General features: G+C 46.0%; 1 protein-coding gene across 1 annotated transcript in view; it reads left to right on the top strand.

Annotated features, from left to right (window-relative positions):
- Positions 1 to 25,686, top strand: part of SFXN5 (sideroflexin 5) — a 224,289-nt gene that overhangs the window by 140,163 nt on the left and 58,440 nt on the right. Inside the window, exons 11-12 of the mRNA XM_069066620.1 lie at positions 6,729 to 6,844; positions 13,539 to 13,624. Coding sequence (XP_068922721.1) covers positions 6,729 to 6,844; positions 13,539 to 13,624 — 202 coding nt within the window. The remainder of the gene's footprint in view (positions 1 to 6,728; positions 6,845 to 13,538; positions 13,625 to 25,686) is intronic.

Genomic DNA, 25,686 nt, shown 5'->3' with positions numbered 1-25,686 from the left:
TCTCAGAAGTATCACATAAATGAGATCAATTATTATCCAGATTTCGCTTTCAAACCTTGTGACAAGCAGCCGACAATGTTGTTTCCAGGTTGCTCCTTCTACTTTGGGACATCTCTCAATGTTAGGAAGGTTTTCTGTCATCTAGTCCAAATCTGCCTCCTGAAACCCCCTGCGCCATACTCTTGGTGCCACCCTCTGAGGCCAAACAGAAGAAAGCTAATCCCTTCCTCACCCTTTTGGGCCAGCAGCCTGTCACATGCTCTATGATAATCTCTTCTTTGGGCTGAACATTCCCAATCTTCATGAGAGTGAACAATGGTGCCACAGAGAGAAATAGACGAGTCAGAAGAAGTAACCAGTTGAAAGGGAAAGACTTCATAAGCTTGACTTTGGACTCACCTTGAGATGTCAGTGGGACATCTGACTAGAGGTTACAGAAGACCTTGAGACCCAAGTGGCCCGCTCACATAGGTGATATGTAGCAAAACCAGGATTCAAACCAAGACCTGACTCCAAACCCAGTGCCCGGGTCACTAAACCAGGTGACCTTCCCACGCCCCTTTCCTGAAGGTTCTCTGTGGGGGCTGGCAATGGCAGAGACCTTGTTTCCTGGCTTCCTTCCAGTCTCGGCACCAATCCCACCTTCTGCAAGAGGCCTTTCCCAGTTGCTTCTCTCCCTAGTGCTGTTCCTTTGAGATTACCTTCTACCTACTCTGATCTCTCTAGAATATACCTTGTTATTTACAAGTTATCTTCCCAAGTAAAGGATTTTGCCTTGTTTTCTGTCTCCAGCATTCATCACAATGCCTGATATTATGATACTTTAATATGATGTACATAATAAAACCTTTTAGAAATTGATTGAGTGGACAAGCAAAGAATCAGTAAGCAAAAACCAGATTCTAACTGGCTTGGAAGGCATTTCCTCTTTTTTTTTCTTTTTTAAGGCAGGTCTCCTTTCCTAATCCCATTAGGTTTAGGTTGGATTAGAATGGATCTGAATCTCCTGAGCTCCCAAGCAGCTCGTGGAGCAAGAAACACAAGCCTGAAGCCTGCTTTGGGGGAAGGGGAGATGCTCTCCCGAGTGTACCTGCCCATCATGGGCCTTTGATGTAAGCCTGGATAATCCACAAAGTGGATCTTCACATAGGAAGTGCATCTTCACAGACCTCCAGGGTTATTTGGGCTGCTTAGATGGAGCAATGACCCCATTGGCTTCCTCCACCTGTGTAAATTTCAGCCCATCTAGTCTGCCCCCTCCTGGGCCAGACTCATTCACAGCTTTGTGGGAATTCTTCTTAGAGGATCTATCTGACCACCCCACTCTTGTGCTTTCCTACCCCCCCTTTTTTTCTGTGCTAAGAATAAGATAGGAGGGACTAGATTTGTGATTTCATAGGTATCAGGAAAGTTCTTCCAGTGTGGACTGACACCTTCTCTGCAGAAGATAGCTCCATAAAATTGCCTTGAGCACTGAGAGGTGAAGTAATTTTACCTAGGATGGATCAGAAGTTAAATTGGTCTTCCCGATGCTGAAGCTTACTATCTAACTGGTCTAATAGGTCTGTCTGCCTTCCTATAGAACAAAGGTGTTTAAGAGATGGACTTTAGCAGCAAAAAAAAACCAAAACAGTTCAAGGCTAAGAAAACCTTGTAGAGGTTCTCTAAAAGGATTCAGCCCAGTTACTTCCTCCTGATCCTTCTTGGGTCCATCATCCACTGTAGTGCCTGCCTAGGGTGCACACACACACACATACACATGCTCGAGCGTGTATGTGTGTATTTGTGATCTTGCCTCCTTCCCTCTTCATTTTTCCATCAGGTCTCATGGAAGAAAAGAAAGCATTCCAAGGAAACAGGCAAACCCAGGGCTAGATTTGGAGTCAGGGAGACCTGGGTTCACCTCTCACCTCTAAGACTTACTAGCTGTGTGATCATGGGAAAAATACTTAACCCCTCTGATCCTTGGGCAACGAAGACCATGCTGTCAGTTAGGATGCATTCCATGTTGTTGGAAAGAGTTTCCACACCAAAATTACAGACCCTTGATACACTGATGGATGAATTCAGTGGGCGGCCCATCCAGAGGAAGGGCTGCAGGGGTCTAGTTAATAACAGCTGACATTTACATAGTATTTTAAAGCTTACCAAGCTGAAATACATGATGTCATCTAAGGGAAGCAGTGTGGTTCAGCAGAAGAGACATTGAATTTGGAATCACAGGATTCGGATCCCAGCTCTGCCACTTATGAGCTATGTGACCTTGTTCAAGTCACTTCTCTATCTGGGCCCATTTCCTCTTGTGTAAAATGAGAGGGCTGGACTACAGGCACCTTGGAATTTGATGCTAGCCACATATAGGGACCCATCATGGAGTGGAGTGGAAATGGAGGCTCCAAAGTCAGGAAGGCCTGGCTATATTTGTAATCTACCTCTCACATCACGGAATGTAATCACACATATTATTCCTATTGTAGGAAATAGGAGATCGAGGCTTAGACATGGAAAAACTGACCCATGGTAACTGAGATACTTGGATGTCATTGGTGATCATATCAGCATGGGTATTCCTTTCAGCAATGCAGACTAGAGCCCATCCAGGTCTGCCCATCCTGAGTACTCTCAGTCATGTCCTCCCATAAGATCAGCCAGGGGTCCATCCAAGGTGCTGAAGACTTCCTCGGGTCCTCTTGACATGGTCAAGAAGGCAGTGGCGTGCATGGGCTGCCCATCAGTTCTCTCTCACTGTTGCCACATGACCAACAGCTCATCTTTCTCATTCAGCCTTGATTTGACAGCATTCTTTCCTCGAGTTCTCCTTCCTAATCCCTTCTTTGTGACATGTCATGGTCAGCTCATCTACGCTATGGGCCTCTCTGCTGCCCTCTGACTGGTACTCTTGTTCATATCTTCCAGGACTACACACACACACACACACACACACCCACACACACACACACTCACACACACAAACCATATACACACACACACACACCACACACAGACACACACCCATGCACACACTTACACACAAATATATGATATACACACACCCACAATACACTTTTAAATTTAATCTGCATTATTAACATTTCTCCCCTTCACTTTCTTAAGTCTAGACAATCAACAAACAATAAATCAAGCCCTGATTTGTAGCACTTGCCAATGTCTGAGGTGTGAATGCTCACACTGAAAATTTAACAGTCGGCTCTTTCATGAGCCAGTCTGAGCCGGCTCCAGCACAGCCCTGCCTGCAAGCCATGGTTCCATGCCTAGTGATGTTAGAAGGGGACCCAGCACACCCCTGCTTGCAAGCCATGGTTACCTAGCGATGTTAGAAGTAGACCATGGGGGGCAGCTAGGTGGCGCAGTGAGTAGAGTGCCAGCCCTGGAGTCAGGAGGACCTGAGTTTGGATATGGCCTCTGACACTTAACACAATAAAAAGCTAGCCATGTGACCTTGGGCAAGTTACTTAGTTCCAATTGCCCTCCAAAAAGCAGAAAGCAAAAAAAAAAAAAAAAGATATTAGAAGAGGACCATGAACCCAGGGTTTCCTGACTCCAGATTCCTTTATTTCTCTGAACCTCACTTTCTACTCCATCATGCTGAGGGTTTTTTTTTAAACCTTATGATGGACTGGGAACCTTCCCTCTCTAAAAGCATCACCAGATCACAGATCTAAAGCTGAAAGGAACCTTAGAGATTGTCTAATACCACTCCCTTATTGGACACCTAAGGAAACTGAGTCCCAGAGGGGCTGTGAATGCTCAGAGTCGCACACTATTAAGGGGCAGAGCCCAGTCCAATTTGGATTTCTGATACCAACTCCAGGCTTCTTTCCACTGTTCCATACTGTTGTCTCAGCCATCCTCTCTCTCACATTCCTGCGCCCATTTTCCCAAGGAGGCAGCCAAGTCCAGAGAAATGTGATGACACAGTGAGTCAAGGGTAAATCTTTTCTGAGGCTCCCCCATAGGACTGGGCTCTTCTGGAGGTCAGGGACTACATTAGGTTTTTCTCTTTGCTTTCTTCTCCCATGTGGAATTCAAGCTTCTTCTTTGTATCCTCCCCCCTTCGCTCCCTAGCAATCTCCCTCCTCCACCCTGCCTGCTGCCCCTGCCAGGTGCTCAGCCTAACCCTGGGGCTCCATAATAACGGCCCCTCCTCACCTGGTCCAGCCTGTCCTCACGGGCCCACCTTCTCCCCCAGATGTGAGCTCCCTAGAGACCCCTTCTCTTCCCACCCCCCACTAGCTCCAGACTCCCAGAGCATATGTATCTCCCCATTCTCCTTCCTCCTGCCCTCCCCCACCATGCCGTCCTCATCCTCATGCTAGCTCCCCAAACCCTCATCCCCCCCCCCAGCAGAGGGAGTGTAAGCAGCAGGTGTTGACGCTAATCAGCATTCACAGCCGAGAACTACATTAGCTCCCGGGCTCACACACTCCCCAAAATTAAACACTCATTATACAAAATTAATTGACATTAATTAGCAAAAATTAAAACTTTAAATGCTGTGCAACGTGTTTTTTCAGGGGAGGGAGGAAAGGAGCAAGACCATTTAGTGTCTTTTACTGGCCACCCCTCCACCACCCCCTGTTAGCCCTGCATTTTTATTCCCAAGCAGGTTGGGGGGAGCCTGGCAGTCCAGCCAGAGTGGGTAGCTCCCCAGATGAGGCCTGCTCTGCCCAGGTGGGGCAGATGGTGGTCCTTTCAGGACGTTTCACAGCTGACAATCTAGGAAGCCTCTCAGTCCGCCTAGCCACCCTCCCCTTCCACATCCCTAGTCCCCCATTTCCAGAAGCAAAGATTTCTAATTAAGGGAGTGGGCACCATGGGTCTCAGCTGCTCATGGCCCCCTCTACTCTGGGGCTACACTGGGGAGCAGATCCTGGCAGCTGGTGGCACTTAGTAGGTACTCAATCAATTGCTTACCAGTGATGGAGACCAGGACCAGCCAGCAACAAGGTTAGGAAGCCAGCCAGTTCTGTCCCCAGCACCACCCCTCACTTCCTCTGTGCCCTCCTCTCATCCTAGAACCCAAGGGCTTCATGCCCATATGAAGCTGTCCTGTCACAGAGGAACGTGTAGGGAAAGGTGGGGTGGGTTTGCAGGCCCCAAACCTGGCTTTTTCTACTTCTTCACATGTATGACCCTGAGCAACTGATTTCTCCTCTCCTGGGAAAGAAACTCACTATCTATAAAATGAGGAATTTACCCTGAATGATCTCCAAGGTCCCTACCTACTCTAAGGTGGAATTCTTTGACTAATAGTAATTGTTATTGTTATAACAACAACAATATAGGTAAGAAATAGCAAAATGCTTCCAAATGTCAAATGTTAGTGCTGGATAGACTCACAGTCACTGAGGGTTTGCCTATGTACTTTTGTGGAAGGATTGGGGGGGGGGGTGTAGTCAAAAGAGGCCCCTGGAAAGAACAGTGTGGGCAATTCCAGACACATGGTATCTGTGATGACTGACTTTGCTAGACAGGGCTCCCCTCATCAATGCAAGGTTATAAGACAACTCCAAAAGACTCATGAGAGAAAGGGCTGTCCACATCCAGAGAAAGATTTACTGAGTCTCAATGCAGATTGAAGCAAGTTACTTACTCTCTTTTTCATTTTGTTTTGCTGCTTCTTTCTTGTTATTCATCCCATTGGTTAAAATTCTTTATAGCTTGACTAATGTGAAGGTATAATGTAGAACCTATATCAGATTGCATATCACCGTGGGGAGAGGTGGAGGGGAGGAAGGGGAGAAAATTTGGAACTCAAAAACTTGTGGAACTGAATGTTGTAAACTAATAGTAAATAAATTTTAAAAAGACAGAAAGAAAGGACAGTGTGGGCCCCTAGGTGAGGAGCTGCTACAACAATGAGTGCAAAAAAGGCAACCTTCCTTCCTGGGGCCCCTGAACTCATACTGGGAAGGTGGCTTCCCACTCTATGTCCAGGGAAGATCTTGGCGGTAACTGCTGTCTGGTTTTTCCTTCCTTCTCTCAGCAGGATAATTTTTTGTCTCCCTTACTCAAAGGGAACAAAACTCTGCTGTCAACATTTATTAAGCCCCTACTATGTGCTGGGTCCTGGGCTAAGAGCTGCAGATAGAAAGAAAGAAAAATAGAATCGATGTTCTCAAAGAGCTCAGAGTCTGATGGGGGAAACAAGAACTGTGAATGCTTACCCACCTGTCAGGTCCCATTGACCACTGCATTAGAACCTGGGCTCAGAGGTTATTCTGAGTAATCAGCAGACAAATGAGGCCAGAGATTGGGCTGGTTTTGGGGACGGGTAAGATTCTTCTCTGGTAATTTGAAGAGAGAAAGAGCATTCACTTGTGGCAGAAAGGGACTGAGTTTTGCCTTGAAGAAAGCTGAGGATTCTAAAGGGTAGAGGTGAGGAGGGAGGGCATTCTAGGTATGAGGAACAGTCTGGGCAAAGGTATGGAGGCAAGAAATGGCATTTCAAGTTGGGGAACACCAAGCAGGATGGTTTAGATGAAATTCAGAATGCACGATGAGGTATATATAATATAGACTAGATTAGCCTGGAAAGGTGGCTGAGGGCCTGTTTGTGGAGAGCTTTCAATGCCAAGCAAAGGAATTGCTCTCCCCAGTTCCCCAAAGGCCTCCATGGCTTGGAGATTTGAGGACTGGAGAGGATTGTTGCGATGTCTCCCTTTACCCCCCCTTTCTCCTCACCTAACTACTCTGCTTTTCTCCAGCAAGTGCCAATATTTGCAACGTGGTCCTGATGAGGCACAATGAATTGGAGGAAGGGATTGATGTCCTGGACAGTGATGGGAACATCGTGGGCTCCTCCAGAATTGCAGCCAGACATGTGAGTCTGGGTCCAGGGCGGGGAGTGGGCAGTGGGCAGGGAACTAGCCCCTGATCACTTTCATTTCTTTTTTAAAAATCAGTCAACAGTCATGTATTAAGTGCTTACGGTGCACCAGGCCCTGTGCTAAGTCCTGAAAAAGCAAAAATTAGTCCCTGCTCTCCAGAAGCTTACATTCTAATGAGTGAGGCAACATGTAAATATCTAGGCACATATAAGACATGCACAGAATTATAGGAAGAGAAAGGGGAAGGGGAAGCATTGGTTGGAACTGGATCCCCAGGCCTAAGTTCTTATTCTTCCACTTACTGCCCAGGTGACCTTGGGCAAGTCATTTACCTTTGGACTTCCCTTAGTTTCTCTGTAAAATGGGAGAATTGGATTCAATGATCTCTCAGGTCTCTAATGGGAACCTTATTCTGGGATCCTCTGTCTAGGCATGTTTTAAAAGGAGATGGCAGAGCACAGGACATTTCAAAAGGAGTGAAGAATGTTGCAGGGGAGATCTTGAATGCTTAGGCACTTTGGCACTGCCCACCTGGTAGGGGAAGTAGTGAAAATGAGAACTGAAGATCATGCTGAGAACCCTTGCCTTGCCTCGTCTTGCTTTGTCTTGCCTGGGATCCAGGGGTGAGGGAGAAGGAGCCTTGTACCCTGACCTCTTTCCTTGTTTTCCAATTATCAAACATTTATCTCTCTTCTACCGCTGACGTCTTTCATTCTTTTTTTTTCCATCTTTCATTCTTAATTCAGTTAGACAAACAGTTATTAAGCATCTGATGTGCTGGTCCTAGGAGTAAAAAGGCAAAACCAAAAAATCGCTGCCCTCAAAGGGCTTCAGTTCTCCTGGAATGAGCTTCATCCCTATCTCTTTAGGTATGGCAGCCCTGCCAGTGATTCAAATGGTCTCGTCCTTCTTTCTTCAGGTCATTCTGCTCATGCTTACTCTCTGTTCACCCCAGGTCATACCCGAGAGCATCTAGTGCTAATCCCTGGCCAATCTGGGAGGTAGAAGGCAATATGCCTCAACTCTGCATGTGCTTACTCTGGTGTCTGACGCCCCCCAGTGTACTGGCCCACAAGTGGTACAGTGGGGAAAAAATAAAAATCTGGAGTCCAAGGCCCAGGGTTCAAATCTCGGCTCTGTTACTTCCTGGTTGTAGTCACTTTGCCATTCTGGAGCTCTGTTTCCTCAACTGTAAAATTGGACTAAGTGACCCCAAAGGTCCCTTCCATATCTAAATCTGTGATCCTATGACCCTGGCCTTTCTTCACCGTGCCATGCCCAGTCCTCTAGACCAGGAATTCTTCTTCATGTCATAACCCCATTTGGCAGCATAGAGTGAAGCCAACAGACCCCTTCTCCAAATGAATACAAATTGACCCTTTTGTCTTTTCTTTGATCTCTTTGGGGATACAGACCTAGTAGCGGTATTGCTGGGTCATAAAGTATGCACAGTTTTATAGCCCTTTGGGCAAAGCTCCAAATTCTTCTCCAGAATGGTTGGCTTAGTTCTCAACTCCACCAACAGTGGAGTGTCCTTATATTTTCACATCCTCCTCCAGCATTTTTCATTTTCCTTTTCCAATCTGATAAGTATAAGGTGGTAGCTAAGAGTTGCTTTAACATGCATTATTCTTGTCAGTCATAATTGAGAACATTTTTTTATGTGGCTATTGATGGTTTTCATTTCTCCTTCTGAAAACTGTTCATATACTTTGACCATTTATCAACTGGGTAATGGCTTTTATTTTTATGAATTTGACTCAGTTCCCTATATAATTGAGAAGTAAGGTATGTTGCAAAGAAACAAAGGGTTCCCCCTTCCCAAGTTCCTGTTTTCCTTCTAATTTTGGCTGGATTAGTTGCAAAAGCTTTTCAATTTCATATAATCAAAATTATCCATTTTACTTCCTATCACCCTCTCTATCTGTTGTTTGGTCATAAACTCTTGCCCTACCAATAGATCTGACAGGAAAATTTTCCATGCTCTCCTAATTTACTTGTGATATCACCCTTTATGTATAAATCATTTATCCATCTTGACTTTATCTTGGTATATGGTGTGAGATGTTGGTTTATGCCTAACTGCTTTCCAGTTTTCCCAGCAATTTTTTGTCAAATAATGAGTAATGTCCCCAAAGCTGGGGTCTTTGGGCTTATCAAACACCAGATTACTGTGATTGTGTACTTCTGGGTATTAATCTATTCTACTGATCTACCATTCAGTAGTTATTTAAAATCTGGTTCTGTTAGACCACCTTCCTTCATGTTTTTTTTCCACTGATTCCCTTGATAGTCTTGATCTCTAATTCTTCCAGATGAACTTTATTTTTTTTTCTAGCTCTAGAAAATAATTCCTTGCTAGTTTGACTGGTATAACACTGAATAAGTATGTTATCTTAAGCAGAATTGCATTTATGAAGTGCCTATAATTTTCCGGTACTGTGTTAGGTGCTGGCAATACAAAGAAAAGGTAAACACAGAACAGTCTCTGTCTTCAAGGAGCTTACATATTTATTAGGAAAACAACATGTAAACAAATAATCACACAGATAGTAGATATTGAGTAGAAGGAAAGTGTCGTGAGACGGGAAGGCTTAGGAGGCTGGGAGGCCTGTGGAGGCCTCATAGATAGGAGCCAGAAGGGGTCTCAGAGGCCATTTACCTCAGAGGCACTGATGGGAAGGACTAGAGGTTCTTGAAGGAGGTGTGGGGGGGCAGCAGGCATTCCAGGTGTGGGGGATGGGTTGTTGGGACGAAGATAGAATGTTGTTTGCTAAATTAGCAGGTATCCCAATTAGCTATTGGTAATTAATAGCTCGTTAGCAATGGCTGGAGCACCCAGCACAGGAAGAGGATGAGGGCTGCAAAGGTAAGCTAGAGACCATTGTGAGGGACCTTAAACCAGCTTGAGGAAGTTGTGTCTTATCATGGAGGCAATGGGGAGCCAGGAGGAGATAGTAACATGACCAAACTTGTCTTAGAAAGGAATTTTGGCATTCATGTGAAGAATGGATTGGAGTAGAGAGAGACCAGATGTAGGGAGACCAAGTGGGAGGCAACGGTCAATGGACTAGGGTAATGTTCATATGAATTGAAAGAAGGGTATGGAACAGAACAGGGAGATGTTGTGGGAAGCGAGACTGATAAGGTCTGACTGATCGGATATGAGCAAGGAGTTAAGTATGACATTGAGGCTGTGGGTGACTGGGAAGATGGTGAAAAATACCCCCCAAAATTGAGCAGAACGGCAGATGAGGAAGAAGAAGGAGCTCAGTTTTGGATGTGTTTGCTCTGCCAATGGAACGGTCAAGTAGAGATGCCCAGCAGACGAGGATATGGGACTGGACCCACTTAGGAGAGAATTTCAGACTGGAGATAAATATTTGTGAGTCCATTGCATAGAAGTGATCATCAAATAATAGGAACCACTGAGAAGCAATAAAGGGCAGAAGAGGCCCAGGACAGTTTATTAATCAATAAGCATTTATTAAACACCATTATATGTCAGGCATCGTGTTAAATGCTGGGGATGCAATGACAAAAATAAAACAGTTCTTGCCTCCCTGCCCTCAGGAAGCTTCCATTCTTACAAGAAGACATGGGCATATGTCAGTAAAAACTACATAAATTCAAAGTAGATTAAGGTAGCTAAATACCAAATAGTCAGGGAAGAGAGGGCCATAGAAGTTTGGGGTGGGGGGTGGAGATCAGAAAAGGCTTCAGGGAGAAGATAGGGCTGGAGCCAGGTCTTGAGGGAAATGAGGGATTCTCTGAGACAGGGGTGAGGAAGGAGCATGTTCCAGGCATGGGACACAGCCTTTACAAAGACATGGAGACAGGAGATGGAATACCACATATATAGTACAGAGACAAGGCTCCTTTGGCTGCACCGGGAAGAGGAAGTTGACAAAGCTCGGTGGGAGCAGGTAGGGAGGGCTTGAAAGACCAGATGGAGAGGTTTACATTTTATCTTAAAAGGAGAGGGATGGAGTCCTGGGGAACACCTACATTAGGAGGGCAGGGCATAGATACTGGTCCAGTCAAAGGAACTCAATGGGTCCTACAAAAAGGAAGAGCACCAGAATGGCAGCATCATTTCAACCAAAGGAAAAGAGAATGTCCTGATGGGAGGGGGAGATTAACTATGTCAACTGAGAAAAAGTCATTGCATTTTGGCCATTAGGAGATCACTGACCTCCAGCATGTGTGCCTACACAAAAGGACATATAATGATACTGAAGCTATGAGAAATAAAGGGACTTTGACAACCATCTTGCCCTACTAGCAGTAGTGTGGTATAGTGGCTAGGTCGCTGGACTTGGAGTCAGAAAGACCTGGGTTCAGATCCCATCTCAGACTTTTATTTTCTACCACTTAATAGTATCTTATTTTTCCCATCTCAGATACTTACTAGCTGTGTGACCCTGAGCAAGTCACTTACCATGTGTGCCTTCATTTCCTAATCTGTAAAGTGACTCAGTAACTTCTAGAGTCCCTCACATCTCTGTTCCTATAAATTCCCTCATTGTACAGATGAAGAAACTGAGGCCCAGGTTAATGAAGGGACTTGGGTAGTTAGGATTTGAAACTAGAACCTTTGCCTTTAGGGTGTGATCTGGTCACTACACAATGGGATATTCTCAACATCAGTTGCTTTCTTGTGTCCTTTTTTGTAGTTACTTGGGGAAAGTAAGCACAAGGGTGACCCCCAAGGACACATGACCCCCAGAAGCATCTAGAATGTGGAACAAGATGATTTGGCATCAAGCATCCTTCTGTGCCTGCTCTCTGTGGCCCAGGATGACTTTGTCTTCCCAGAGCTCACCAGGAAGACCCTGTGAGCTTCTGAGGAAGCCAGGCTAGGGTGAAACCAGTCAGCCTACCTGAGGATGCAGAGAAGAGGTTTAGCTGGAGCTGCTGAAGAATGCAAATGATAGATAACACCTGAAAGCCAGGACCTAGAGCGACAGGTCAAAGTGGAAACTCAGTGGTCCTCCAAAGCAAGGCTCTGGCAGGGAAATCACTGCTGCACTGGGGGAGGGGCAGCATTGTCTTAAGGTTCCAAATACCTGGCACAGTCATTAAAAAGTCAGATGTTCCCCCTTCCAATAGGGACCTTGGCCTAACCCATGGAGATCCCTAGAAGGCCAGCGGGAGACTTTGTTTCTGTCTCTTCTCCCCAAGTCACTCCACCACCCTCACCTTGCCAAGCAAGCCCCAGCTGTTTTTTTTCCCCCTGTTCCTTCCAACACCTGCTTTTTGCTTCTTTCTTTTTTTTTTCTTTTAAGCATCTAAACTCTACCATATGCTCATTTCCCCCCTCCCTCCACCCCCTGGCGGTGTGACAGCAGCGTCCTTGTCTCTGCGGTCTCTGTCCTCGCTCTTTCTCTGGCTCTCAGGCAGCTTGTCATGGGGAGAAGGAGGGGGCCATTCCCGACGCCCCATTCCCTGCATGCACATACATACATGCCCTCAAACTCCTAGAGCTGCCTCAGAAGGGTTAATTAAGGTGTCTACACTGGCTTCCACACTTGCTAAACGTCCCTGGCAGGAGTCTGCAGTCGAGGAATTTGGGTGTCTGGTACTAATGCATTTCCATTCCAAAGCATTGTTCCAGCTGATTTGAATCTGCTCTTTAAAAAACGTGTACAGTAAGAGTGTGTGTGTTGGGGGTGGGGAAGGGGGTGGGCTTTTTTTTTTTTTTTTTGCAAAAGAACCACTTTCTAATGGATTCTATGCATAATGTTAACGTAGCCTTGAGTGCCTTCCCTCCAAGATTCTCTCCAATTTATCCTGCATATATTCTGTTTGCACATAATTGCTTACATGTTCTCTCCCCATTAAACTGAGCTCCTTGAATGTAGGAACTGTTGGGTTTGGGGGGTATTTTTGCCCTTCTTTGTAACCTCAAAGCTAGCACAATGCCTGGCATATCATAGGCCCTTAATAAATGCTTATTCACTTGACTTGGATTGCCTTGAATTCAGATCTACATACATATACACAAATAGCAGGAACTCTCATCTCTACTTCATTAGAAACAGTCATAATTAGGGCAAGGCAATTGGAACTTTGGTCCAGGGCACCAAAATTTAGAGGGCATTGAAAGTACTTCCTCTACATAACTACTTCAGGCAATCTCCCCAACCCCATCCTCTACCACAACTTTTCCCCCATGACAATAATTCCTGATTGTGACACTGGCTCTAAATTTTACAAAGGGCTTTCCCTATAGACATCCTGTGATATAGATAACGTAAAGGTTATTATCCCCATTTTGCAGATGAGAAAACTGAGACCCAGAAGTGAATATACCTTATTCATATGGTGATTCTCTAGTACAGAGGTAGGGAGGCCACATGTGGCTTTCTAGGTCCTTGGATGCGGCCTTTTGACCAAAAAAATCCTTTTACAGAACAAATCCTTTTATTAAGGGGATTTGTTCTGTGAAGTTTAGATTCAGTCAAAGGGCTGCACTTGAGGACCTAGAGGGTCACATGTGGCATTGAGGACACAGGTTCTCCACCCCTGCTCTAAGACCACCAGCTGCCCTAAGCAGATCCAAATGAACAACGATGGATGATTTTGTAGAGAGGATGAGGAAAGGGAGGTTTGGTGTGGAAGGGTTACCCTGGGACTCCAGCCCAGACAGGCAACCTCACCTAACCCTTTTGCTTGGTTCCCCAGGCACTGATTGAGACGGCCCTGACTCGAGTGGTCCTCCCCATGCCCATCCTGGTTCTACCTCCAATCATCATGTCTGTGCTGGAAAAGTAAGTCTAGAGGGCGTACGGGTCAGGGCAGCCGTGCCCCGAATAAAGACAGGAAGAAAGGAAGGGGCAGTGTGGTCTGCTGGGCAGAGAGCTGGCCCCAGAATCATTTCAAGGTCCACTGCTACCATCTGTGTGACCCTAGACAAGTCAATTTCTCAGTCTCTCAGATAACTTTAATGACTTTAAATCTTTAATGACTACGAGTTGCAGAAAAGATGCTGTCCTACAACAGCGGAGGGAAGCTTCCTCACCGGAGTTCCCTGAACTAATGAAATCAGAGGCAAAAAACAAAAAAAGAAAGGAAGGGAGGACAGGGAGCTGGCCCTGGGAGCTCCTTCCTTGGGGGCATGCCTGCTTTGGACTTCCAGGCATGGAGCAAGCACCTCATCAGTGTTTGTTACAGACTACCATGATTCATTTCAATCCCACAATGACAGAAAGTGCCTGCTGTGTCAACGAGCAGATTAGGACCAGAGCAAAACCAGGTCCTGCTCTCAAAGAGCTTACATTCTACTTGGGGGGGGGGAAGGGAGGGGCTAGTGAGGATACATCATGTACTCCGGTAAGTGGTAAGTATAGAATTGGGGATGAACTCAGTGTATTTGGGAGACGAGTCATCAAGGCCAACTCAGAGAAAGAAGAGAGGACAGGTGTTGGGCAATAAGATTGGAGAGTGATGCCTTGAAGGCCAGACTGAAAGCATTTATATAAATTGTGTGAGCCATAGGGAATCCTTATATAGATTCTTAGGTGAGAGGGGGAATTCTGGGTGACATGAAGGAAGCATTACTTTGGGGAGACTGACCTGGAGGATGGGTCAGAGGGGAAAGGGGCTGGAGGCCCCTAGAGACATGATCTGTGTGCAAGGGAATCCTTACCCCCTGGCCGAAGGTGTGACAGGTGCATTCATTAAGCTCTTACTGTGTGCCAGGCACACAGTCCCTGCTCTCAGGAAGCTTACCATCAGATGAGGGAAGGAAGCTGAAAAGTGTGGGTGGGAGGCAGAGTGAGGAACCTGACATGGGGCATGATAGGAAATCAGAGAAGTCCCAAAGCAATGCAGCCAGGTGAGAAATGAGCCTCACACAGCAGTAAGAGTCTAAGGCTGGATTTGAACTTGACTATCCCCAATTCTAGGTCTAGCAGTCCACGCACTGGGTCACCTAGCTGCCTCTGAGCACTTTAGTGAATATAAAGCAAATTCTGTTCAGAATCCAAACCCCAGCTATGCTACAGGTGACCCTGGGCAAGTATCCCTCTCTAGGTCTCAGTTTCCCCCTCCATAAAAAAAGGGCTCTTTTGATTCTCCATTGGACCATCCCAAGTCCATCAGACTTTCAGAAGGCCAGTTACTTGGTTATAGGTCAAGGGCCAAGTGAAAGAACAAAAGGTCATAGGGTCATAGATCTAGTGATAAGTGATTTGTCCATAATCACATAGGCAGTAAGATGCAGGGCTGAGATTAGAACCCAAGTCCCCAGTCCCCTAAGTCAATGTCCTACCCCAGGCCCTTGGGGATGGGCCACCGAGCCAGGAGGCCTGTGTGAGGGAAGGATGGGCAGACCCTGCAGGGCCTCTTGTCCTAGTCCCCAGGTCCCTCAGACCTAGGCATTTACCAGAGGCACACAGGAACGCAGTGCTCACCCTCCTGCATATATCCCACCATGCACCTGCTTAGATGCAGGCCAGGGGTGGGGCCCAGGAGGTTTCCCCCTTTCCCCCATCCCTGGGCAGTGGTTGAGGCCAGGCCTTCATTCTCTGTGTCTCCAGGCAGGTTTCAGAGGCAGCTTCTCAGGCCCAGGGGTGGGGTCTTGCTTCTCTCCCCAGCACGTCTCACATCTCTCCATCTGCATATTTTAACTGGCCCAGCTGCCTTTCTCATCTCTCATGCCATTTTTTTCTGGCTTTCCTGGCATCTCTTCTCTCCTCCTGCTGTGGGTTTTAACTCTGGGCCTGCCTTCTTGGCTGTTCAGAGAGAACTGGCTTCTCCCCATCACCCCCACCCCCAGCCTCTGTATGCCCCTTCCCCCCCGAAGAAGTCCAAGCTGCAGTACCTGTTGGCTGACGTGGGAGCAGAAGGGCCATAGCAGCCCTGAGCTCACCTGATGGCACTGTTCCCTCCCTCACAGAACAAATTGCCAGTTTCCATGTTGGAAGCAGAGGCTTGGAGCTCATTGGACCAGTCCTTCAGAGGATTGTGGGGCCACACTGTAGATCTAAACAGGACCTCAGGGGCCCCTCATTTACCGGTGAAGAAACTGAGGCCCAGGAAGATTCAGTCTAACTCAGACAGTTACTATGCCTCACAGATAGGACTGGAACTCAGGTTACCTTAGCCCCGCCTCCCTTCAGGCTTTAGATCCACCCTCATCCCCATCCCTTCAGTTCAACCCCACTGGGAAAGGGAGGAGGGGGCAAGTCCCCAGCAATTCAGTTCATTTCAGTTCAACTTAAAGAGAAGGCTTCCTCTGGTCCAGGCACTGTTCTAGAGGCTAGGGACACACAGACCAAAATGAGACCAGGCCTTTGGGAGTCAGCTAACCCAACTCCATCAGTGTACAAAAGCCCTAAAGCAAGTGACTCACCCAAGGTCACACAGATGATAAGGTCAGAGGCAGGATTAGAACCTGAGCCTTCCGATTCCAAATCCAGCACTATTCCTGCTCTCAAGGGGTGTACTGGAGGATATAATGTACTCCATTCAGAAGTGAATTTTCAAATTAAATACTAAGCAATGGTGGGGGGTGGGGTAGGCAGGAAGCACCAATGGGGAATCAGGCAAGGTTTCTTGTAGGAGATGGAAATTAGACTGAGTTCCAAGAGGCAGGAATGAGGAGGGAAGGCATTCCAGCCACAGGGAGACTTGGAGTCAAATTGTGAAGGACCTTAAATGCCACATGGAGGGGTTTGTCTTTTACCCTGGAGGGAATAGGGAGCTTTTGGAGCAGAGGAGTAACCTGGTCAGACCTGTGCTTTAGGAACCTCCTTCTAGCTTCCAGGGGGACCTGGGTATCCAGAACTTGGGAAGTGACATTATAGCTCCCTCCTCCCACTCCTTAACTGGCACCTCCCCCTTCCTGGTAATTCCTGGCAGCTGAGGAGACCCAAGAGGAGATTCTGAGGTGGGAGAAGGCTGTGGCTTTAGGGATGGCTGATGGGAGAGTCCCTCAGTCCTATCAGTGGGGCATCCCCAAAGACTTCTCCACCAATTTCTCATCCCCTTTTTCTCCCCATGGCTGTTACTCACCAACCACCAAGACATTCTCCTGCTTTCCTTGAGTTCAGTGTCTGGACTCCCAATCTTTCTCTCCTTCCCAATCTACCCATTTCTCATGCTGTACTTCAGCCTTACATTGAGATGGTTATGCCCTTGATCTGGTCACCTAGCACTCTTCCATTTCCATGTTTATGAATGCTGAAATCCCTTTATCTGATTCCATTTTTCCCTCTCCCTTATACTTCTCCCCCATCATGCAGACCATGACCTCCATTGCCTCCACCCCTGAGTCCTTTCCTGGACCCTATTCCCTAAATGTGCACTACCTAACTCTTCTCCCTTCCCTCCCCTTTGGTGGTCCAGTTCAGCTGTTCCTTGTCTTATCACCAAGAAGGCCTGGCCAGAGCTCAGCCCTGGATTACTGCCAGCATCCTCCTTCATTCCTTTTCTGGAGGAAATTGCTAACTTATACTCAATCTACTACAAATTTGTGTTCCCTCATCTCAACTGGTCCCTCCCTGCCACAAGGCAATTTTTTGACTCCTCCCAAATGGATTAGCTAGCTTCTTCTCCAGTGGCTGTTCCAAACATCCTTCTCTCTCCTCAGGCCTCCCATGACCCTCCCTCCTTCCACTCTCAGACAAAGCCCTTGCTTCATATTTCACTGAAAAAAATGGAGACCATTGACAGAGAGCTTCTCCTTCCCCTTTCCTGCTCAGCTCATCACTGTTTCCTTCCCTTGCTATTTCCTTCTTCACTCTAAAGAAATGGCCCTTCTCCTTGCCAAGGCCAACCCTTCTTCCCACACAAGTGATCTCATTCCACCCTGTCCTCTCCAGAGGATTGCTCTTACTTTCATCTCTACTCTCTATTTTATTTTCAATCTTTCCCTGTTTACTCCCCATCCTTAAAAACTCACTACAGTCTACCTGGGTAGCTAGGTGGTGCAATAGATAGAGCACCAAACCTGGAGTCAGGAAGACTTGAGTTCAAATCTAGCCTTAGACACTTACTACCTGTGTGACCCTGGGCAAGTCACTTACCTCTGTTTACCACAGTTTACTCATATGTAAAATAAGTTAGAGAAGGAAATGGCAAACCACTCCAGTAACTTTGTCAAGAACACCCCAAATGAGGTCACAAAGAATCATATGTGGCTGAAAAATAGCTAAACTACAACAGATCCTACCATCCCTGCTCTTGCCCTATATCTCTCCTCCTTCATCTCTTAATCTCCTTGAAAAAGTGTCTACATTTGGTGGCTCCATTTTCTCTCCTCTCCTCCCCCCTTCTCTCTCTCTCTCTCTCTCTCTCTCTCTCTCTCTTCCTCCCTCCCTCCCTCTTCCCCTCTCCCCCCCCTCCTCCCCTCTGTGCCCATCTTCCAACCTCATCATTCCATTAAAGCTGTCCTCTCTAAAGCTACCAATGATCTCTTAATTACCCCATCTGATGGTCTTTTCTGGGTCTTCATCCTGACCCTTCTGCAGTTTTTGATACTGATATCTCCAGGATACTCTCTCCAAGCTAGGCTTCATGACACTCTTGTCTTCTGACCATCAGGCATTTCTTTCTTGGTCTCCTTTGCTGGGTCTTCATTCAGATAATTCCCATGAACCTTCTAAGGCTCTGTCTCAAGTCGTCTTCTAGTTTAACCCTCCACTTGGTGAGCTCATCACTTCCCATGGTTTAATGGTCATCTCTATGAAGATGATTCTTCAGTCGGTGTGTCTACCTGTCGTCCCCTTCCTGATCTCTGATTCTGCATCGCCTGCCTTGTGGATGTCCCCAAAATGACTATTCCATAGGCACCTCCCCCTCAATGTGTCCACAGACACATCAGACACATAGTGTAGTGCCTGGGACATAGCAGATTTTTGGCTGGCAAAAACAGGGAAGGCTGAGCTTTCTTTTAGATGAAGAGTGATTATCAGTAAGCCTTTAGGATTTTAAACTCCATGTTGCCCTGTCACTGTCTTGATAGTTCAGTCAAGCCTCCCCATTCTGTGTTCCCACAAAATCCCTGATTTTCTGTGCCTTCTCCAATGACAGCTAGCTAATCTGATCAGAGGCATATGAAGGCATAGATTCAGAGGAGGTCCTCACTTTACAAATGAGGAAACTGAGGCCCAGAGATCAAGTCATCAGTCTCCTCAGCTCTTCAGTTCCCTCATCTTTAAAACAGAGGTGCTAGCCTTGGCCTTTGAGGTCCTTTCCAGCTCTGAATATTTAGAAACAGCAAGGTGGCTTAGTGAATAGTCAGAAAGGCCTGAGCATGAATCCTCTCTTAGACACTTAGTAGCTGTGTGACCTGGGCAAGTCATATAGGCTCTATGTGCCTCAGTTTCCTCAGAGGACCTTGGACTCTGTAATGGGAATGTACATTTTTAAGATCTTCCCTGCCTTTAGGCTAAAGCGCACCTGGAGCCTGGGGTGGGAGGCTTGTTTTTTCAGTAGATACTTTGTGATTGGCCAGTGGGTCAATAAGGTTGTTACCTTCTCTGAGCCAGGAGAAGGCTATATAAGCCCTGATGTGTAGGTTTGTTTTGGGGCTCACTTTGAGAAGTGTTCTGTGATTTGATCAGATGAGACTCTGGGAAGCCATTGTTGAGAGCCCCCCAACTTTGAAAAACCCAGCTGTTGATTTGGTATGGATGTAATGGTTGGACAGTTTGGAAACTGTCTACTTGATCTGTTTCTCTGTCTTGATAATTCTGTCTGTATATTCTGAAGTTCGGGGTGCTGACCTTTTCCCCCTGAACTAGGTAAACGATACATATTTAACTGATTAAAGTAAGCTTGTTAACCCATTTTGAGTTGCTTTCCTTTATCAAAGCAGATCTAAGAACCTGTGTTGGCAGACACCCTGGGGATGCTGGGGTGCTTGCTGCTACAGACTCTATGCCCTGTAGAGTTCTTCCCAGCTCTAAATCTCTGAGCCTTTGAGCCCAAAGTCACACAGAGCTAGGCTTTGAATATCAGTGCACTAATGCAATATCCATCCCTCTTTGTACTGCATCACCATCTAATCTGTACTAATGAGGGATGGCTAGAGGGCAGCCTCTGCCAGCACCCCCCCCCAAGAAAGAAGTACTCAAACACAGACCCTCTGGAGACAAGTACTCTACCTGTATGGCCCCCTTCAGACCGAGGCCTCAGTGGCAGAATCACAGGGGAGGAAGGAGGTGAGGGCATTGCTGGGCAGGCTTGTGGGAGGTGTGCTCTGTTCCAGAGGCCCATCCCCTGCAGTGCCCCTTCTTCACCAGCCCACAGCTGGCATTGCCACTTCATCACTGCCTCCAATGAGATCCTGCTTGTCGATTTCTTTGTAGGAGAGAAGAATCCCACAGAATCTGTCAGATGGGATATTGTAGTTAGCTCTTGTCATGTTTAGTTTAGCATGTAACACCTTCTTCTAGGCAAACACAGCTCCGGTTCAGTGATCCCGATAACTTGTACTCATCCGTTTAACTGCTTCCATATGGAATAAATTGTGGTGCCTACTGCAAAGTGTGAGAGGCACTGGCCAAATTATACCGAATGCAAACCACTAATGAACAAAGTGTGGAGAGTGGAACCAAGGTGTATTTCTGGCGAGCTGCCGCGGGCTCTGTCTGGGGAGCCACAGTGCCATGGCAAGACCCCAGCTAAGGGGAGAGCGTGCACACACGAGCGCTCCACACTGCTGTCATAGGGCCAGGTCCTTCCTCCTTAGCAACCGACCCCTACTCCCTCTGCTGATGGGCTTTCCACCTGCCCTGGGCATCTCAGCAACAAGGCCAGGAGAAGCCTGGGGACAAGCGGAACTCACATTTCCAGAGCACATTATAAGGCTCACAATACAATTCAACTCAGCAAAAAAAAAAAAATCTTAGCTGTCCACCAGGCAGTGTGTTACACATAGGAGATACAAAGCCAACCAGAGAATAATCCCTGCCTGCAAAAAGCTTACATTCTCCTGGATCTAGGAAGCAATATATTCACAGATAAGTAAGGATAGGGTAGGGTAGTGAATAGAAGAGCCAATTTGGAGTCAGGGAAATATGAATTCAAATCCCACCTTAGCTACTTACTGGCTGTATGACCCTGAGTATGTCACTTAACCCTTTTCAGCCTTAATTTTATCATCAAGAAAATGGGGACAAGAATACCTCCAACCTCACAGAGTTCTTGTGAAGACCAAATGAAATTATCTATGTAAAGTGCTTTGCCAACCTTAAAGTGCTATATAAATGCTAACTGCTTTTCTTCTTCTTCTTTCTTCTTCTTCTTCTTCTTCTTCTTCTTCTTCTTCTTCTTCTTCTTCTTCTTCTTCTTCTTCTTCTTCTTCTCCTTCTTCTTCTTCTCCTTCTCCTCCTCCTCCTCCTTCTTCTTTATTATTATTATTATTAATTATTATTATTAGGACTGGACCTGTGGTTGATAGTGAGAACTCCTAAATGAGGAAACCATCTCCCAATGTAGACTGACACCTTCTTTATTGTCAAGGCCAGTCCTTATCTTTTGTCTTTTCCTTCCACCCCCAACAATTGCTGAATTAGTAGACATGAATTAATTCCCAAAGGGAGACTGCATTAACAGCTGGGGGAATCAGGTAGGCTATGGAAGTATTCCTATCCCTTGTTTTAGAGATGAAGGAACTGAAGCTGCAGGAGGTAAAATGATTGGTCCAGGATCACCCCAATAATCAGTGCTAGAGTAGAGTCAGAGCTAGATCCTGGGTTTTCTAACTCCAAGCCCTATAGCCTTTCCACAAGACCATGAGGAGAATTCTTGGAGTTTGGAGTAGAATTGGGAGGGACCATGGAAAGGGAGAGGAGGGTCCCTGTAGCAGATGACTCCTCTGCCTTATTCTGGACCTTGTTGAGGGATGATAACACATCTGTAGCATTCTCCGTGGACCCAGAGTCAAACCCTTCTCAAATGTGAACACTTCATTGTCCATCCATGTCCTGGACCAAACTAGGAGGGTTGAAATCATCAAAGAGGATATCCATGCGCCATTCTGTTCCAATGACTGGGGGATGGGGGTTCTAGATGTTGTAACTCAAGAGGATGGACATTTCTCTAACTTAGAGTATCATCTCCTTCCTCTTATCCATTCACTCCAAGTACTTCTGATGCCCTTACTATGCATGCACCAGATGCTGTGCCAAGTAACTAGTTATACAAATACAGGAAAGAAACAATCCCTGCCCTCCAGAAATTTATATTCTGACAGGGGAGAGGCAACGTGGATATCACTAAATAAACACAGAACAGATACAAAATAAATAACTTGAAGGAAATATCAGGAAAAGCTGATATTAAGTAGAACCTTGAGAGAAGGATTCGGTGAGTCAGAGTTAAGGAGAGAGAGCATTCCAGGCATGGAGATAGCTTATGCAAGGATGCATTCATCCATTCAGCCTCCATGAGCACTTGGTTGCCCATTCTCAAGCTAGGCCCTATATACCAAGTGATATATATTAAGGCAGTGCCTACCTTCATGAAAGGCTAGGATGGTCAGATGTTTACTCCTGATTCTCATTTTTCCAATTCATTTGAGTTTGACCAACCATTTTCATTTCTAGTATAATGTAAGCTCCTTGAACGGAGAGATGTTTAGATTTGTATCCTCATTGCTTAGCACTGAGGTGCATAGTAGGGATCTACATGTGCTGTGCCCATAGTAGGTGCTTAATAAATGTGTGTTGACTGATGATGGATTGATCAATTGGATGACACCATGAGATAGAATGTAATTGTTCCTATTTCATAGATGAGGAAATACAGAAAAATTAGATGACTCGGTATAGCCAGGATTCAAACCCAGGTGTTCTTCCTGATATCAAGTCCAGTGGTCTTTGTACCATACTGTCCCTTCCCCTGCCAGGCAGGGCCAGTTAGATGGAGACTATAGATAATAAGTAATAGGCAGATCCAAAGGAAGAAAGATTTACTTCTTGGAGTATATGTGGGGGAGGAAAGAGGATAGAAATTAAGGAAGACTTCATGTAGGAGGCAGCCTGGCAGAGCAGTAAACTGAGGCTGAACAAGGTTAAGTGACTTACCCAGTGTCACATAGCTAGGAAGTATCTGAGGCTGATTTAAATTCAAGTCATCCCAATCCCAAATCCTGCACTGCCTAGTTGCCCAATTAATCCACAAACTAAGCAATCAGCCATCAAGCATTCTTAAGCATCGACCATGTGCCAGGTCTGGTTCTGGGCAATCCCTGTTCTTAGCTGTTGTAATTATTAAGGAGGTAGGATTTAAGACGAGCCTTGAAGGATGAATTTAGTAGATGACAATGTCAGATGCTTCAGTAACTTCAATAGATGACAGTGGGGGAAGGGACATTCCAAACATGATGAAAATAGAGGTGAGAAGGCAGGAAAGGAATGTGGGAGGGAGATCAAGTAGATCTGCCTGGTTTAGACATAGGAAATGTTTTAGAAAGTAGTAGAAGAGAAAGTTGGCACCTCATACCCAGCAAATTGGCAGATAAAAGATGGGAGTATTCAACACTGGAGGGGTTATGGAAAGGCAGGCACACTAATACATTTTTGGTGGAGTTGTGAATTGGTACAACAATTTTTGAAAGCAACTGGAATTATGTAAATAAAGTGACTAAAATGTCCATATCCTTGGACCCAGAGATTCTACTGCAAGGCATACCCCTTGAGGATGTCTTTGACAAGAAGAAAGTTTCCATATAAAATAAAAATATTCGTAGCAGCACTTTTTCTACCAAAGAACTGAAAATAAGACTGGGGAGTAGCTAAATAAGTTGGGGCACATGCATGTAATGGCATACTACTGAGCCATAAGAAATGATGTATGTGATGAATAGAGAAACATGGAAGATCTACATGAACTGATATTGAGTAAAGTCAGCAGAACCAGGAAAAGAATAAACACAATTAACTACAACAATGAAAATGGACAGAACTCATTGGAAAGTGACCATTGTGGAATTACAAAGAAGCAACAAGAGCCCAAAGGGACCTCAAAGAGAAGATGCCCCCCCTGCTTCCTTCGCAGAGCTGGGAAGCCCTGGGGTATGGAATGTTGAAGATATGTTTATGTATTCATCAGTTTTGATGATTTTATTTATCTTTTTAATAAAATGTTCTTTCTTATATGAAAGAAAACTGGGAGAAATTTAGGCAATGTTAAACAAAAAAATTCAATCACTATTTTTATAAAAAGACCAAGAAAGGATTTGGAGGAGGTTCTGAAGAGTCTTGGATGCCAGGTTGAGAAGTCTAGACTTCATTCCCTTACCAGTGGTGAGGCATTCAATAACCTTTAGCAGGGAGCTATGATATCATCATAATATAACTAGGGAAAGATTAACCCAGACTCTGTGGGGGCCATTGACTTTGGATGGTGTTTAACTTGGGGCTTCCTTTGTGCAGCAGCCCAGTTATGAGAGAAAAAGGGTGGTGGGAGATAGGCCGCTGAGTGAGTGCCTGGCTCAGAATCTAGGTCTGCCTTGTGTCTGTTCTCTGGGGTGGCTTAGGGTCTCATTGTCAACAGCAGACTCTCCTCATCCCCCATAACAAGGGCACTTCATGCAGAGGACACAGTCTTGAAGAGGAAATCACAAATAGCAGCAGTTGATGCCAAGAGGCAGTTGGCTGTGGGGTCCAGCAGCAGAACTCAGAGCCAAGTGTGATGACTGATTGGCTGTGGAACTGGGGTGATAGAATGGGAGAAGGAAGAAAGCAGATCCATAGCCTACCAGAGCCTGGAGCTCCAGCCCCAAAAAGTGATCTCATTTCATAGAGAAGCACTTGCACTGAGTTTTACAGATTTTTAGAATCTGAGGCCCAATTAAGACCTGGCACCTTGTGTGTTAATCAAGGGTGTTGGATGGTTGGGTTTTTTAATCCTTTTCCAACCAACTCCTAACTCACCCTAATGAGGATGTTTTAGCCATTGTAATGGGAGCCGCCTGTTTGGGAAGATGGCCTGGAAGTCACACCTCCAAGCTCACAGGGGAGGTGCTTTGGGTAGACTTGGAGCCTTCCCAGGTGACTGTAGGGCCCCCAACAGGGCAGCAATTACAAAGGAGGCCTCATCCAAATAGTCATGCCAGGCTGGCATTTGGAGGCGAACTGAGGAAGGAGAGCTTCTGGGAGCCTGGGAGATGGATGGGTAGAGGAATGGATGGGTGGGTGGGTTGGTAGGTGGATAGGGAGACACTTTCCTGGCCATCCTGGAGAGAAATGGAGGCAAGGGAACAAGAGGCCGGGACTGGAATTATCTGTGAGCAAGGATGAAATCCCTGCTCTATTTCCAGTGACAGAGCAGATAATCACATTGTGATTAGGACCCAGGCAGCATGGGCTTCCTGCCAACACACTTCAGTGATAGCTCATCTCTTCCTTATGTCATTTGATAGAGAACTGGCCAGAGGCCCCTGGCTGTCTTGTTCTTCCTTTCCCCCTTCGGTCATTCATTTGTTCATCTAACAAGCATTTTGAAGACATCTTCCCTGCACCTCTGAAGAGGTAGAAGGCCATGGGTGTGGAATATAATATACCATCAGACTTTTCCAACATAATAATTTTGCTAAACTTTTCCTACCTTAAATTTATTTTTTATTATGAGGTATGGGAGGCGGTGGGGGGAAAGAGATACAGTAGGACATGTAGATGATGTGAGACAGAAGATGTCAATAATCATTTTTAAGTTATGTGAAAAATGTGTTAGGCACTTACTAGGTACTGGGGATACAAAGACAAAAAAGAAGGAAGGAGGGAGGGAGGGAGGAAAGGAAAGAAGGAAGCAAGGGAAGGAAGGGAAGGAAAGAAGGGAGGAAGGAAGGAAGGAAGGAAGGAAGGAAGGAAGGAAGGAA

Source organism: Petaurus breviceps, unplaced genomic scaffold (assembly GCF_028583685.1).
Source record: "Petaurus breviceps papuanus isolate PSGF00001 unplaced genomic scaffold, PetGlider_PUasm1.0 139, whole genome shotgun sequence".
Lineage (NCBI taxonomy): Eukaryota > Metazoa > Chordata > Mammalia > Diprotodontia > Petauridae > Petaurus > Petaurus breviceps.
Note: the sequence above shows the minus strand (reverse complement) of the source record. Positions and strands in the feature narration are given on the sequence as shown.